General features: G+C 44.7%; 1 protein-coding gene across 1 annotated transcript in view; it reads left to right on the forward strand.

The window, feature by feature from the left end:
• Positions 1-2,980, forward strand: part of ANKRD10 (ankyrin repeat domain 10) — a 47,714-nt gene extending 44,734 nt beyond the window's left edge. Inside the window, exon 6 of the mRNA XM_063953164.1 lies at positions 15-2,980. Within this exon, the coding sequence (XP_063809234.1) occupies positions 15-451 (437 nt within the window). The 3' untranslated portion in view covers positions 452-2,980. The remainder of the gene's footprint in view (positions 1-14) is intronic.
• Positions 2,981-17,115: the final 14,135 nt, after the last annotated feature.

Consider the following 17,115-nt stretch of genomic DNA (forward strand, 5'->3'; position numbering starts at 1 on the left):
GTTTCTTAATGCAGATATGAATGGTAGCACGCACAGTACATTAACAAACGGACAAGAAAATAATGAACACGTTGCACCTCTCGGCGAAATGGAAACCAGTCCTTCCAAGTGCCTTCTGTCATCCAAAGGATTCTGCAATGTCACAAATGGGAACCAAGAGAGCCTAGATGGGCATGGAACTGCCACTGACCATAACACTGAAGCTGCGACTTCCCAATATTGTGGCTCTTTGCATCTTAATGGTAGCCCTGATAGTTGTATGACTCCTAGGCCTACCTGGGGGGAGGGGCTTGCTGATGCTTTGCAGTATGGATATTACCATGGCTTTGGTGATTCCGCTGAAAGCTTGCCTGAGTTCAGTAGTCTTATAGATCATTGTGATTCCGTAAATGTTGAACATAAGTACAAAAGTGCATTCATAAGCACACTTCACCAATATCAGGGATTCTGAGGTTACCTAATTGCCTGTAAGAAATACGTTTTGTATAATAAAACATTTCAATACTAAACCTTATAATTGAACATATTGCAGATGAAAGCCATTTCTATTAAGATGAATTATGGAGGATTTTTATTTTGTTGCTGGTTACATTTCCAGAGAAAATTTCCAGGCAGTGCTGCCCAGCTTCATAATTTAGGCAATGGTTGTTGGCATTTCACAATCCCCATTAAGTTGTCATTTTTGTTAAAAGCAGCTTTAAATGCGAAAACAACTTTTGTACATGTGAAAATGTTCATTGTTTTTGTAGCACATATAGATGTAAAACGTTTACCAATGCACTTCTGTAGGGACGTTTGGATCCCTGCAATGTGAGAAAACAAAGTAGACTGGTATAAGGGCAGGGATTTTCTAACTCGCAAGTGCTTTTTTTTTTTTATCCACTTTTGTAACTTTTTTGTTTCTTTTCTAAAATGTTTAGATTCATAGGCAGCTAACCTAGTAGTAACTACATGCGTTTTACTAACGTTAATGTTGGTAAAACCATTACTAGGCCTTTAGTATCATTCTGCTTGTGTTACAGTTTTAAAACATTTGTTCCATCCACATGCAAGTACTGTGGGTATTGTATTGTGGAAAGCTATAGATCAGGGGTTCTCAAACTCGGTCCTCAGGACCCCACACAGTGCATGTTTTGCAGGTAACCCAGCAGGTGCACAGGTTACTTGTTAAAAGGTCCGCAGGTGGAGTAATTATTTCACTTGTGATTTTGTGAGGAGACCTGCAAAACATGCACTGTGTGGGGGGGGTCCTGAGGACCGAGTTTGAGAACCTGTGCTATAGATAGTTCTGAATGCATTAGACATGCATTTTTACTAGCATTTAAAGAAAACAAATCTCACTGCTGCAGTGCAAGTGTGTACCTGGCCTAAAGGTTACTTGGCTTTAGAGTCCCTCTGTCTGTAGGCATTACTGCTTACATTAAATGATGAGGCTGCCTCCCCTATGTCACACTTAGCTATTCATGCTAAACATTAAACCCAGTTATGTTGAGAAACAATATTGATGCTTGATATCATGAGCAGACAATAATGTATCAAACACCATAAAAGGACTTGGTAATACATTCTCCTTGGCCTAACCATTGTCTATGTGATGTTACAAAAGTGAGCCGTTAGCCTTTTGACTTTTTAAAAATGTTTTCATTTTATTTCTTTTCTATGCAAAATATTAAGGAAAGTGGTTAATTCTGTTTTGTTTCAGTGTATCTTTGTAATAGATGTCAATATGTTAATATTCAATTACTATGTGCCTATGTTTATTGTATATGGTTAAGCAGTGCTTATTCCTTAATATGTAGATATATTGTGCTCAAAGTAAACTTTTTATGTAAAGGACAAGTCCACGTCTAGTGGAGCTTTCGTTAAATAAATAGCCCCCAAAGTTAAAAATAGTCTGCTCTAGCTGCCATTACTGGAGGGTTAAGTATACGTATAGTCCTATAATTGAGCTGTTCCTCTTGCTTTTGGCCTAGAGGTGAGGTTACCAGTTTGAAAACCTCCATTACTTGCTGTAGATTTAATTAATGAAAACAGTGCAAACTTAGGAGATGTTATGTATAAACGATGTTCTTTTTTTTTTCTTTTTTTGTAGACCAAAAAGGTTGTTTTTTCATGTTTAGTTAATAGCTGTTCAGGTTTGTTTTTACTTTGAGCTGACACAATTAAACAAGGCAGTCTGATATTTTCTTGGCTGTGTTAATTTAAGGTATGTTGGAGGCTACAGTTTATGTAAGGCAAGCTTGTCTTAACTACAGCCTATAATAGTCTGAACTCATGTTTGCAGGAAAGGTAGTTATATCATTTTAACACAGCAATTCAGAGTAATAAGTGAGATGTGGCCGTATGGCTTGTTTTATTAAATCTAAAACTGGACAAGACTTTAAAGGTCCCGTCATTGTGTTTGCATATTAATTTGGTATGGCTTGAGTGGGGTTTTTTTTTTTTTGTAGCTTAAAATCATTGCTTTTTGTGTCTGTGTGTATTCTCAGTATATCTATATTTGCTGCAAGTTTTGCTTTGTTACAGCTGAGATTGCCACTTACTCAGTGCAAGGAGTGAAGAGGTACCATATGTACTGCATAAGGATATATGGTGCTTATGTAACCATTTTTACTTTGTCTGGTGACCAGGCTACAACCTTAATTCCAGGTTCAGACCGGACTAATCGAAATACAAGTTCACTGACAGTCTGCTCAGCTTGTAGTCAAACTCCTGCTGTAGCAGTTTCAGATAGAAACTATAAATGGAAGCTTGCTTATCGCCATTATTAGCAGAGCTGACAAAGCAATATACTGCATAAGCCTATCCTCACTGAGTTGGTGGCACAAGCATTTTTGTTCAAAAACCAACATGATCTGTTTTGACTATTATTTTTCTTCAGGTTTGGTTTTGATTTTTTTGTACAGTTGAACATTGCAAAGGGAATGCATGTGCCCTGAACCGTTTGTTTAAAAAAAGAAATAAAACTGTTAATGCATTACTGATTCGTTCTGCATGATTTCTGTGATGTTGAGGTTGTGTTTTGTCCTCTCTTTTTTTTTTTTTTCAAGATTACATTTTTATTAGTTTTCACATAAAATGGGGTTTGGGGGGAGGATTACAGAAAGAAAAAAAAGGGAGGGGAGAGGGAGTAGACATTGCATCATGACAATACAAACGAGTAGAGTTCTTAGCAATAATTCGATACTTCGTGTCAGTCTATACCACAAGAGGCAATTGAGTACAATAAACAACGGATATCATCTAAAGGAGATCCCTTATCCGGGAGTAACAAAGGTTAACTGTCCCAAAATTGGCGAATCTAATATTCTAAGGGGCCTCTCTGAAGTGTCATTTTACTATAAACAAGGGTTGTATGACCCGAGATTTACAACTTCCAGATTGGAAGTAGACTATCAAGGCCAGGTAGGTGGTTCAAGGGGGCCGTGTCTTCCTATAGTCACACCATGCCGCCCATTTTGCGGTTAGCTTGGCGTTTCCTGACGTAAAAGTTACGCCCGCCATCTCAAACTTAAAGTGAGACTGAACTGTGGCTTCAATAGCAGAGACACATTTAGACAAACGAAAACAGGAGTCAAATATCAGACGCCATTCATCCTCTGTCAGGACACTATTCAGATCGGATTCCCACTTCACCTGACACTTAAGTTTAGTCTGAGAGGGGGGGTCAGTTGAGTAGGGCATACCGTCTGGAGACTGTACCTTTGCGGTCGGTTCTCACAATCAGAGAGTGAACATATTTGGGAATCGGTAGTAATGTGGCATGGGTACACTCTGCAACCAGTGTCGGAGCTGAAGATATTTAAAGAAATCACCCTTGGGGAGGGAGAATTTAGATTGTAGTTGGGCATAGGACATTAAAGTACCCCCTTCCATCACATCTTGAAGAGTCCTAATCCCCTGGAAAACCCATAAGCGAAATTATAAATCCGGAACTAGACCCGCTACTCCGTCCAGTGGGAAGTCTGGCGGGGGGAGAGAGATTTCCGGTAACATCCCTACCAAAGTCAGCCAAGATTTACGTGCGGATTGCACCATAGCGATCCTGAAAATAGATTCGGCCTCTCAATATTGGGCATTCCTAAGACACTAGATAAAGGGAGAGGTGATGAGAGGCACCTTTCCAAGGAGACCCATATTCTAGGAGCATCCGTCTCATACCACGCCCCTAATGGGGCCAAAATACACACTATCTGTTATAAATGTAAATCGGGAAAAGCTAAACCACCCCTCGATTTTGGTAAGGATAAAATTTTACGGGCCGGTCTTGGTATTTTGCCTCTCCACACATATCGGGTTAGTACAGAGTTAAATTTGGTTAATAAGGCATTAGATAATAGGATGGGGATAGTCCTAAATAGATAAAGCAGTTTGGGGAGCAGGACCATCTTCAAAGTTGCTATGCGGCCCAGCCACGATATATTATATAACATCCAGTCTTTCGTCAACATTGTAACTTTAGAGGAGATACGGATGCCTAAATAGTTCAGGCAATCTACTTGCCAGGTATAAGTATATTGAGTATACACACATGGGTTCTTAGGCCATGGGTAGCACTCCCAGATAATTAGGAAGTGTGTTGGTAGCACACTATATAAGAAGAGATAGGGGAAAGAGAACATCTTGGAAATATATTATACTGGTGCGGGAGTCATTGTTTCAGAAATAAGTATATTGAGATTTCAATTGATCGAGAAGGGCAGCGGAGAAGTTGATCGGGAGCGCTTCTGTTTTAGACGCATTTAGTTTGTAATAAGAAACTAGAGAGTAGGCCTGCAATATGTCATGGAGGGCCCGGAGAGAGTCGTGAGGTTTGGTAATGGTGAGGAGGACATCATCCGCAAAGAGGCATATCTTGTACATATGACCAGACAAAGTCGGACCTCTCACCCTGAGATCAATGCGGATAGCTTCCGCCAAGGGTTCAATGGCCAAAACAAAAACTAAAGGGTAAAGCGGGCAGCCCTGGCGAGTACCGTTAGAAATTGTAAATATGGGAGAGAGCATACACTTTATAAATATTCTAGCTGAAGGGACAGAGTAGAGTGCAGTAATTGAGGACAGGGCCCTACCAGAGATACCAAATTTTATCAAAACTACTTTCAGATAGCCCCAATGTAATCTGTCAAACGCCTTCTCCGCATCCAAGGAAAGCAACAAAAGAGGATCCACCGACTTGGAGAAGGCGTCCAACAGATCTATAATCCTCCTGGTGTTGTCGGGAGCTTGACGATTCTGAACGAAGCCCACTTGGTCTTGGTTAACTAGAGATGGCAATAGTGGATTTAGTCTATTAGCAATTAATTTTGCATAAATTTTAACGTCGGAATTTAAGAGAGCTATAGGGCGGTAGTTAGATAGCATAACTGGATTCTTACCAGGTTTGGGGAAAGCTACTATTCTGGCTTCCAACATTTCCGATGGAAATGAGCTCGTTGTCGTAGCTTCATCAAAAATTGTCCTCAAGGCTGGAACCAGGGTATCTCTAAAACATTTAAAGAACCCGTTCGTGAAGCCATCTGGGCCAGGGGCTTTTTCTGACGGGAGTCCATCAACTACTCGACTAATCTCCAAGGTCCAGGGGCGTTCCAACACTGGAATGGAACGGGGATCTAAGCTGGGCAAATTTAGTTTACTCAAAAAAGCATCAATCTCTATAGTAGCTGGTTGCGGGGTAGAGGGGTCCGAGCGGAGATTATATAGGGTTGAATAGTACTCTGCGAAGGCATTGGCTATGTCCGAAGGGTCAGAGACTTTCAAGCCTTTAGCATTAAAAACCTCCTTGACTCTCTCAGTTGCCAGTTTGCCTCTCAGCTTCCTGGCTAACATTCGTCCTGCCTTATCCCCGTGGGTATAGAATTTTTGTTTCAGCTTAAAGAGGTTCTTATGTACCTCTTTTAAGGTTAAAATATTCCATTCCTCCCTGACGCGGAGTAGCTCCCGTTAGAGTGATTTATTATCGGGCGAGGATTTGAGTCTAAGATCCGGGTCTGCTAAGCGCGCTTCTATGTCAACTTGTTGCTTTCGTAACAGCTTTCGATGTCGAGCTGCCGCTTGGATAACTGAGCCCCTAACCACCGCTTTTAGTGCGCACCAGTTGTTAAACACAGACGTGTCAGCAGGATCATTACATTCTAGGTACGAGGATAGGGCTTGGGAAATACATGATTTGGCTTCTTTATCTGTGAGGAGGTACTCGCCAAGGCGCCACGGTCAGGAGGAAGTCTGAGGGGGAAGTCAAATCCCAGCGTAGTTTTAAGGCCGAATGATCCGACCAGGGGATTGACAATATATCGGCCCGCTTTATTTGTTGTAACGTCCATTTGTCTGACAACGCCAAGTCGATCCTGGAAAATGATCTGTGGACTTGGGAGTAGAAGGTGTAATTTCTACAGTTAGGATTCCGTGCCCTCCAAACGTCATACAGGTCATACTCATGTAGTATGCGTCTAAATGTTTGGGAATGGTCCCTAGTCGGAAGGGGTTGTAGGGGTCGTCGGGTAGACGACTTATCTAAACGTGGATCTAAGACCAAATTAAAATCTGCCACTAATAATAATGCTCCACTGAGGCAGGATTGGAGAGTAGAACAGAATTTCCTAATAAACGTGGTTTGTTTGACATTAGGGACATAAACCACCGCCAATGTTACCTGCTTGTCATTCATTGTCCCAGTAAGAATCAGGTAGCGGGGGGACGGGGACGCCATAAAGTGAGTTTCCTGCAACGCTATCACTTGTGCTTTAAGTTTGGCAAAATGACATAAAGCAAGCCTCCGTTTATTTGGGGAGTTAAGGCCTTTAACATTAAGGGATATTACATTAACCATTTTGTGGGTAGAGGAGAGGAAGCTGGAGTATAGGACTGATTTGAAGATGTGGACTTAAGAACACGTCTATTTGTAAGCATTTGCTAAACACGTTGCAATGTATGGGGGGGGGGGGGGGGGACATAAGGGGACAGGAAATGTCAAAAACAAAAGAAAAAGGAAGGGAAAAATAGGTTGAGCGCCTCACGGGCGCGACTTGGGGCCGCCGAACATAGCGGCACATAGAGGGTAGTGGCCAGAGTAGCCACCCCCTACACTCCGACATCAAAAAGACTCAGCGGTCCAAATCAGGCAATAACTATAGCGCCCGAACCTGTCGGGCTGTTTTTTAAGATTAATTGGACAACACAACCTTGACCGCGGGTCTGATATAAACAACAACAGAGTAAACAGTAACATAGACCACTCTAGAAAAATAAGAAAGAACAAAACATAGAAAACACCAGTGAGCCCACACCTAGTAGGGAGAGAGAGGTAAATCAGCCATATGGCCGATCACACATCTATCAGCATATTGAGAATACAATAAACACATAACATATGTAGAAAGTCCATGCTAGTAGAATGTGCAGTATATGAAGTTAAGTAGTATATCATATGACCCTAATGGACATCAGGGTTGAGCTACAACGTCACTAATATACATGTCGCAGTCTGCCATCATGGGGGGTGAGTCTTAGTAGCCCAATCAGGAGAGATTTTATAATCCGAGGCCTTTACAGAAGAATCATCCTCCAAATTCCAGGAACGGAGAAGTTGGGAGCCTGCCGCTGGCGTGGAGACCACAGTCGTGGTCCCATTTTTCCTAATGATTAGTTTGGTTGGGAATCCCCAGCGATAAGGGATGTCAGCCTGTCTCAAAGCCTTGGTCACCAGGTAAAAGGAACGGCGAAATGCCAACGTAGCAGCGGATAAATCACCAAATATTTGGAGATCATCCAGGATGTCTTCGGAGGAGTCTGACAGGCGAGCTGCATGAAGTACCCTCTCCTTGATATGGTAATAGTGAAACCGCATTATGGTGTCTCTCGGGGCATCTTTTGGGGCATTTTTGGATTTAGGGAGACGGTGAATCCGATCCAATAAAAAGTCTGTTATCGTAACCGTCGGGAGCAACTTGGTAAATATGTCCATGACGAATTCAAGCAGGTCAGTCGCTGAAACAGATTCCGGGATACCCCGTATTTTGATATTGTTCCTGCGCGATCTATCCTCAAGATCTCCAATTTTAGCGCGGAGTTTCCGTGATTTCCACCTGCATGTCATCATGGAGGGTAATAAGCCCATTGTGGGATGCGACCACTTCTTCTAATTTGGTTTCCAACCGATCAGTACGTTGACCCACTTCATCTATGGATTGTTGGCAAACCTGCAATGCTGATCTGAAGTCCGCTGAGATATCCGCTTTAAAGGAGGCTAACAGCTGTTTCATTGATCCAATCGTTAGTGGGGCATCATCTCCCAGACCGCCCTGAGTGGTCGGAGTCGTGTGAGAGGGCTCAAAGGGAAAGCTCAAAGCAGACAGCTTGTGGGTTTTGTCGGTAGAGGAAGTGTTCTTATTCGTACGCGGAGGAGAGTGTGGTTTAAATAAATTAACGGTAGGGATTCCGGCCGGATCCTTCTGTCGTTTGGGCGGCATTATCACCGGTAGTGTATGTGTATAACAAATCACACTGGTGGACTATGTAGTATTCAAGCACACGTGGGCAATTGCGGGGGTAGGCAGTAGACGTCACATCAGAATGTTACTGTACGTATGATGTCGGAGCGGAAGGGGCGTAATGAGTGATCACATATGATGTTGACAGATCACCTGCATGGTGAAGCCTGCATACATCACAATCAGCAGCCAGTGGATTCCGCAGAAAACTTTCAAGGTCACAAACTCAGTAATTGCGGAGATGGAGATTCCCTCACACACAATGGATAGTATAGATAATGGTGCAGTTGAGGTAAAAGCCCCTGAAATTACCAGAAGCATCCACCAGATGGCAGCGAAGAACCATGTGGAAACTAACACCACTGAATATACAACTATTTGTCCCTTGCCAGACAGGAATAGTAATGCCCCGTTGGTATGGGGTGCAGTGAGTACTGAGGGTACTACGGGGGGGGGGCAGTTGGAGCAGGAATCAATGTCTGTAATTACAGCCCCCCTCTCCTCTCTTCCTGGGTGCACTATTCCTCCTCTGCTGAAGAGGTCTGCTGGTGCAGAGTCCAGGGCACTGGGGAGAGTGAGGCCGCGAGGCGGAGGTATAATGATTCCCCTCTGTGTAGGGGCGGAAGGCAGCGGAAGGCACGCGGCCGCTGAGAAGCGACGGCCGGAAGTCGCGCTGTCCGCTCACCCGTGCGCCGCTACACGGGACTCAGGTGGCGCCTTTCTCCTCCGCTGCTTCGCGCCCTCCGGCTCCCTCCGTCCAAAGTCAGGTAAAGCTCGTCGAGGGGGGTGTGGGGTACCTCAGGCGAGACAGGGAAGGACCCGTTGTGTACAGGGGGCTCCCCAGGTGCAATCAGGGGGATATAAAGAGGCACAATCTGGCAGGATTGAGGCAATAGATCCTATATATAGGTAGGATTTGCAGGGGCCCACCAAAAACACATCCTGCTGTGTAGGCTGACAGGCCACTCCCCCGTGTTTTGTCCTCTCTTATGCTGCAGTGACACATGCATTCTATCAAGCTGAGCTGCTTGTCAAAACATCAACCTAAGATGAAGGAAGAGATTTACATATTAATAGTGGGTTTAACAATAAGATCAACAATGGAAAATAAGTGCAAAAATATTGTTTATTCTCTATAAAACATATTACTAGATATACAGTCAGGTCCATAAATATTTGGGCAGCGACATAATTCTCATATTTTGGGCTCTATACACTACCAGAATGGATTTGAAATTAAACAAACAAGATGTGCTTTAACTGCAGACTTTCCGCCTTAATTTGAGGGTATTTACATTAGTGATGTGCACCGGCAATTTTTCGGATTTTGTGTTTTGGTTTTGGGTTCGGTTCCGCGGCCATGTTTTGGGTTCGAATGCGTTTTGGCAAAACCTCACCGAAATTTTTTTGTCGGATTTGGGTGTGTTTTGGATACGGGTGTTTTTTTCAAAAACCCCTAAAAAACAGCTTAAATCATAGAATTTGGGGGTCATTTTGATCCCATAGTATTATTAACCTCAATAACGATAATTTCCACTCGTTTTCAGTCTATTCTGAACACCTCACAATATTATTTTTAGTCCTAAAATTTGCACCGAGGTCACTGGATGACTAAGCTAAGCGACCCAAGTGGCCGACAAAAACACCTGGCCCATCTAGGAGTGGCACTGCAGTGTCACGCAGGATGGCCCTCCAAAAAAATACTCCCCAAACAGCACATGACGCAAAGAAAAAAAGAGGCGCAATGAGGTAGCTGTGTGACTAAGATAAGCGACCCAAGTGGCCGACACAAACACCTGGCCCATCTAGGAGTGGCACTGCAGTGTCACGCAGGATGGCCCTTCAAAAAAATACTCCCCAAACAGCACATGACGCAAAGAAAAAAAGAGGCGCAATGATGTAGCTGTGTGACTAAGCTAAGCGACCCTAGTGGCCGACACAAACACCTGGCCCATCTAGGAGTGGCACTGCAGTGTCACGCAGGATGGCCCTTCAAAAAAATACTCCCCAAACAGCACATGACGCAAAGAAAAATGAAAGAAAAAAGAGGTGCAAGATGGAATTGTCCTTGGGCCCTCCCACCCACCCTTATGTTGTATAAACAGGACATGCACACTTTAACGATCCCATCATTTCAGCGACAGGGTCTGCCACACGACTGTGACTGAAATGACTGGTTGGTTTGGGCCCCCACCAAAAAAGAAGCAATCAATCTCTCCTTGCACAAACTGGCTCTACGGAGGCAAGATGTCCACCTTATCATCATCGTCCGATTCATCACCCCTTTCACTGTGTACATCCCCCTCCTCACAGATTATTAATTCGTCCCCACTGGAATCCACCATCTCAGGTCCCCGTGTACTTTCTGGAGGCAATTGCTGCTGGTGAATGTCTCCACGGAGGAATTGATTATAATTCATTTTAATGAACATCATCTTCTCCACATTTTCTGGAAGTAACCTCGTACGCCGATTGCTGACAAGGTGAGCGGCGGCACTAAACACTCTTTCGGAGTACACACTGGAGGGAGGGCAACTTAGGTAGAATAAAGCCAGTTTCTGCAAGGGCCTCCAAATTGCCTCTTTTTCCTGCCAGTATACGTACGGACTGTCTGACTTGCCTACTTGGATGCGGTCACTCATATAATCCTCCACCATTCTTTCAATGGTGACAGAATCATATGCAGTGACAGTAGACGACATGTCAGTAATCGTTGCCAGGTCCTTCAGTCCGGACCAGATGTCAGCACTCGCTCCAGACTGCCCTGCATCACCGCCAGCGGGTGGGCTCGGAATTCTTAGCCTTTTCCTCGCACCCCCAGTTGCGGGAGAATGTGAAGGAGGAGATGGTGACGGGTCACGTTCCGCTTGACTTGACAATTTTCTCACCAGCAGGTCTTTGAACCTCTGCAGACTTGTGTCTGCCGGAAAGAGAGATACAACGTAGGTTTTAAATCTAGGATCGAGCACGGTGGCCAAAATGTAGTGCTCTGATTTCAACAGATTGACCACCCGTGAATCCTGGTTAAGCGAATGAAGGGCTCCATCCACAAGTCCCACATGCCTAGCGGAATCGCTCTGTTTTAGCTCCTCCTTCAATGCATCCAGCATCTTCTGCAAAAGCCTGATGAGGGGAATGACCTGACTCAGGCTGGCAGTGTCTGAACTGACTTCACGTGTGGCAAGTTCAAAAGGTTGCAGAACCTTGCACAACGTTGAAATCATTCTCCACTGCGCTTGAGACAGGTGCATTCCACCTCCTTTGCCTATATCGTGGGCAGATGTATAGGCTTGAATGGCCTTTTGCTGCTCCTCCATCCTCTGAAGCATATAGAGGGTTGAATTCCACCTCGTTACCACCTCTTGCTTCAGATGATGGCAGGGCAGGTTCAGGTGTTTTTGGTGGTGCTCCAGTCTTCTGTACACGGTGCCTGTACGCCGAAAGTGGCCCGCAATTCTTCTGGCCACCGACAGCATCTCTTGCACGCCCCTGTCGTTTTTTAAATAATTCTGCACCACCAAATTCAAGGTATGTGCAAAACATGGGACGTGCTGGAATTTGCCCAGATGTAATGCACGCACAATATTGCTGGCGTTGTCCGATGCCACAAATCCCCAGGAGAGTCCAATTGGGGTAAGCCATTCTGCGATGATCTTCCTCAGTTGCCGTAAGAGGTTTTCAGCTGTGTGCGTATTCTGGAAAGCGGTGATACAAAGCGTAGCCTGCCTAGGAACGAGTTGGCGTTTGCGAGATGCTGCTACTGGTGCTGCCGCTGCTGTTCTTGCTGCGGGAGGCAATACATCTACCCAGTGGGCTGTCACAGTCATGTAGTCCTGAGTCTGCCCTGCTCCACATGTCCGTGGTTAAGTGGACATTGGGTACAACTGCATTTTTTAGGACACTGGTGACTCTTTTTCTGACATCTGTGTACATTCTCGGTATCGCCTGCCTAGAGAAATGGAACCTAGATGGTATTTGGTACCGGGGACACAGTACCTCAATCCAGTCTATAGTTGGCTATGAAGTAACGATGGATACCTGGATACCGGAACCACGTTTCTCACTGCCCAGGCTGCCAAGGCCTCAGTTATCCGCTTTGCAGCAGGATGACTGCTGTGATATTTCATCTTCCTCGCAAAGGACTGTTGGACAGTCAATTGTTTACTGGAAGTAGTACAAGTGGTCTTCCGACTTCCCCTCTGGGATGACCATCGACTCCCAGCAGCAACAACAGCAGCGCCAGCAGCAGTAGGCGTTACACTCAAGGATGCATCGGAGGAATCCCAGGCAGGAGAGGACTCGTCAGACTTGCCAGTGACATGGCCTGCAGGACTATTGGCTTTCCTGGGTAAGGAGGAAATTGACACTGAGGGAGTTGGTGGTGTGGTTTGCGTGAGCTTGGTTACAAGAGGAAGGGATTTACTGGTCAGTGGACTGCTTCCGCTGTCGCCCGAAGTTTTTGAACTTGTCACTGACTTATGATGAATGCGCTGCAGGTGACGTATAAGGGAGGATGTTCCGAGGTGGTTAACGTCCTTACCCCTACTTATTACAGCTTGACAAAAGCAACACACGGCTTGACACCTGTTGTCCGCATTTGTGTTGAAATAATTCCACACCGAAGAGCTGATTTTTTTTTGTATTTTCACCAGGCATGTCAATGGCCATATTCCTCCCACGGACAACAGGTGTCTCCCCGGGTGCCTGACTTAAACAAACCACCTCACCATCAGAATCCTCCTTGTCAATTTCCTCCCCAGTGCCAGAAACACCCATATCCTCATCCTGGTGTACTTCAACACTGACATCTTCAATTTGACTATCAGGAACTGGACTGCGGGTGCTCCTTCCAGCACTTGCAGGGGGCGTGCAAATGGTGGAAGGCGCAAGCTCTTCCCATCCTGTGTTGGGAAGGTCAGGCATCGCAACCGACACAATTGGACTCTCCTTGGGGATTTGTGATTTCGAAGAACGCAAAGTTCTTTGCTGTGCTTTTGCCAGCTTAAGTCTTTTCATTTTTCTAGCGAGAGGCTGAGTGCTTCCATCCTCATGTGAAGCTGAACCACTAGCCATGAACATAGGCCAGGGCCTCAGCCGTTCCTTGCCACTCCGTGTCGTAAATGGCATATTGGCAAGTTTACGCTTCTCCTCAGACGCTTTTAATTTTGATTTTTGGGTCATTTTTTTACTGATCTTTTGTGTTTTGGATTTTACATGCTCTGTACTATGACATTGGGCATCGGCCTTGGCAGACGACGTTGATGGCATTTCATCATCTCGGCCATGACTAGTGGCAGCAGCTTCAGCACGAGGTGGAAGTGGATCTTGATCTTTCCCTATTTTTTTTAACCTCCACATTTTTGTTCTCCATATTTTAATGCGCACAACTAAAAGACACCACAGGTATACAATGTAGATGGATGGATATACTACTAGTATACTTTATGTATGACGACGAGTGACGACACAGAGGTAGGTACAGCAGTGGCCTACCGTACTGCTATATACAGTATAATGGACCTGGTGGACACTGTCAGCAGACTGCGTTTATAGTATAAAGAAAAAAAGACACCACAGGTATACAATGTAGATGGATGGATATACTACTAGTATACTTTATGTATGACGACGAGTGATGACACAGAGGTAGGTACAGCAGTGACCTACCGTACTGCTATATACAGTATAATGGACCTGGTGGACACTGTCAGCAGACTGCGTTTATAGTATAAAGAAAAAAAGACACCACAGGTATACAATGTAGATGGATGGATATACTACTAGTATACTTTATGTATGACGACGAGTGACGACACAGAGGTAGGTACAGCAGTGGCCTACCATACTGCTATATACAGTATAATGGACCTGGTGGACACTGTCAGCAGACTGCGTTTATAGTATAAAGAAAAAAAGACACCACAGGTATACAATGTAGATGGATGGATATACTACTAGTATACTTTGTGTCTGACGACGAGTGACGACACAGAGGTAGGTACAGCAGTGGCCTACCGTACTGCTATATACAGTATAATGGACCTGGTGGACACTGTCAGCAGACTGCGTTTATAGTATAAAGAAAAAAAGACGCCACAGGTATACAATGTAGATGGATGGATATACTACTAGTATACTTTATGTATGACGACGAGTGACGACACAGAGGTAGGTACAGCAGTGGCCTACCGTACTGCTATATACAGTATAATGGACCTGGTGGACACTGTCAGCAGACTGCGTTTATAGTATAAAGAAAAAAAGACACCACAGGAGTGTTTTTCAGGCAGACAAACGTATACTGGTGGTCACTGTCAGCAAAACTCTGCACTGTACTCCTGCTATAGCTGCTCCCCAGTCTCCCCCACAATTAAGCAGTGTGAGCACTCAGCACAGTCAGATATATCATGCAGCACACTAAGGCTGAGCACAGATATGGTATGGAGCGTTTTTTTCAGGCAGGGAACGGATAAAAAAAAACTAGCAAAACTCTGCACTTTACTCCTCCTGTCCTAACAGCTGCTCCCCAATCCTCTCCACAATAAGCTAAGCAGTAGCAATCAATCAGATCAACTAACTCTAAGGCTCTATAACTAAACGGAGAGGACGCCAGCCACGTCCTCTCCCTATCAATCTCAATGCACGTGTGAAAATGGCAGCGACGCGCGGCTGCTTATATAGAATCCGAATCTCGCGAGAATCCGACAGCGGGATGATGACGTTCGGGCGCGCTCGGGTTAGCCGAGCAAGGCGGGAGGATCCGAGTCTGCTCGGACCCGTGTAAAAAGAGTGAAGTTCGGGGGGGTTCGGTTTCCGAGAAACCAAACCCGCTCATCACTAATTTACATCCAAATCAGGTGAACGGTGTAGGAATTACAACGGTTTCTATATGTGCCTCCCACTTTTTAAGGGACCAAAAGTAATGGGACAATCTACTCAAAAGCTATTTCATGGACAGGAGTGGGCTATTCCCTCATTATTTCATCATTAAGCAGGTAAAGGTCTGGAGTAGATTCCAGGTGTGACATTTGCATTTGGAATCTGTTGCTGTCGACTCTCAATATGAGATCCAAAGAGCTGCCACTATCAGTGAAGCAAGCCTTCTTTAGGCTGAAAAATCAAAACAAACCCATCAGAGAGATAGCAAAAACATTAGGTGTGGCCAAATCAACTGTTTGGAACATTCTTAAAAACGCACCGGAGAGCTCGGCAACACCAAAAGACCCTGGATGACAGAAGAATTATTTCCCTGGTGAAGAAAAACCCCTTCACAACAGTTGCCCAGATGAAGAACCCTGTCCAGGAGGTAGGTATATATGTGTCAAAGTCAACAATCAAGAGAAGACTAGAGGGTTCACCACAAGATGTAAACCATTGGTGAGCCACAAAAACAGGAAGACCAGATTAGAGTTTGCCAAACATCTAAAAAAGCCTTTACAGTTCTGGAACAACATCCTATGGACAGATGAGACAAAGATCAACCAACTTGTACCAGAGTGATGGGAAGATAAGAGTATGGAGAAGGAAAGGAACTGCTCATGATCCAAAACATACCACCTCATCAGTGAAGCATGGTGGTGGTAGTGTCATGGTGTGGGCATGTATTGCTGCCAATGGAACTGGTTCCCTTGTATTTATTGATAATGTGACTGCTGACAAAAGCAGCAGGATGAATTCTGAAGTGTTTCGGGCAATATTATCTGCTCATATTCAGTCATGCTTCAGAACTCATTGGACGGCGCTTCACAGTGCAGATGGGCAATGACCCAAAGCATACTGCGAAAGCAACCAAAGAGTTTTTTAAGGCAAATAAGTGGAATGTTATGCAATGGCCAAGTCAATCAACTGACCTGAATCCGATTGAGCATGCATTTCACTTGATGAAGACAAAACTGAAGGGAAAATGCCCCAAGAACAAGCAGGAACTGAACTCATTTGCAGTAAAGGCCTGGCAGAGCATCACCAGGGATGAAACCCAGCGTCTGGTGATGTCTATGCGTTCCAGACTTCAGGCTGTAATTGACTGTAAAGGATTTGCAACAAAGTATTAAAAAGTGAAAGTTTGATTTAGGATTGTTTAGTTGGGTCTGGGACTCAGGGTCGACAACAAAAAGGTCGACACACCTTAGGTCGCCGCCAATTGGTCGACACACCTTAGCTCGACATGGACAAAAGGCTGACATGGTCAAAAGGTCGACAGGAACAAGGTCGACATGGAAACAGGTCGACATGAGTTTTTTATGTTTTTTTGGTGTCGTTTTCTTCGTAGAGTGACCGGGAACCCCAATTAGTGCACCGCGTCCCCTCGCATGGCTCGCTTCGCTCGCCATGCTTCGGGCATGGTGCCTTCGCTTCGCTCGGCACAGATTACCGTTCCAATCGTAGTCCACGTGGATCGTTAAGTATGAAAAGGTTCCAAAAAAGAAAAAAATCGTGAAAAACTCATGTCGACCTTTTTCCATGTCGACCTTGTTCCTGTAGACCTTTTGTCCATGTCTACCAATTGGCGTCGACCTAAGGTGTGTCGACCTTTTTGTTGTCGACCTGGAGTCCGGATACCGTTAAGTTTGTCCCATTATTTTTGGTCCCTTAAAAAGTGGGAGGCATATATAGAAACCGTTGTAAT

The sequence above is a fragment of the Pseudophryne corroboree genome, chromosome 2, assembly GCF_028390025.1.
Source record: "Pseudophryne corroboree isolate aPseCor3 chromosome 2, aPseCor3.hap2, whole genome shotgun sequence".
Taxonomy (NCBI): Eukaryota; Metazoa; Chordata; class Amphibia; order Anura; family Myobatrachidae; genus Pseudophryne; species Pseudophryne corroboree.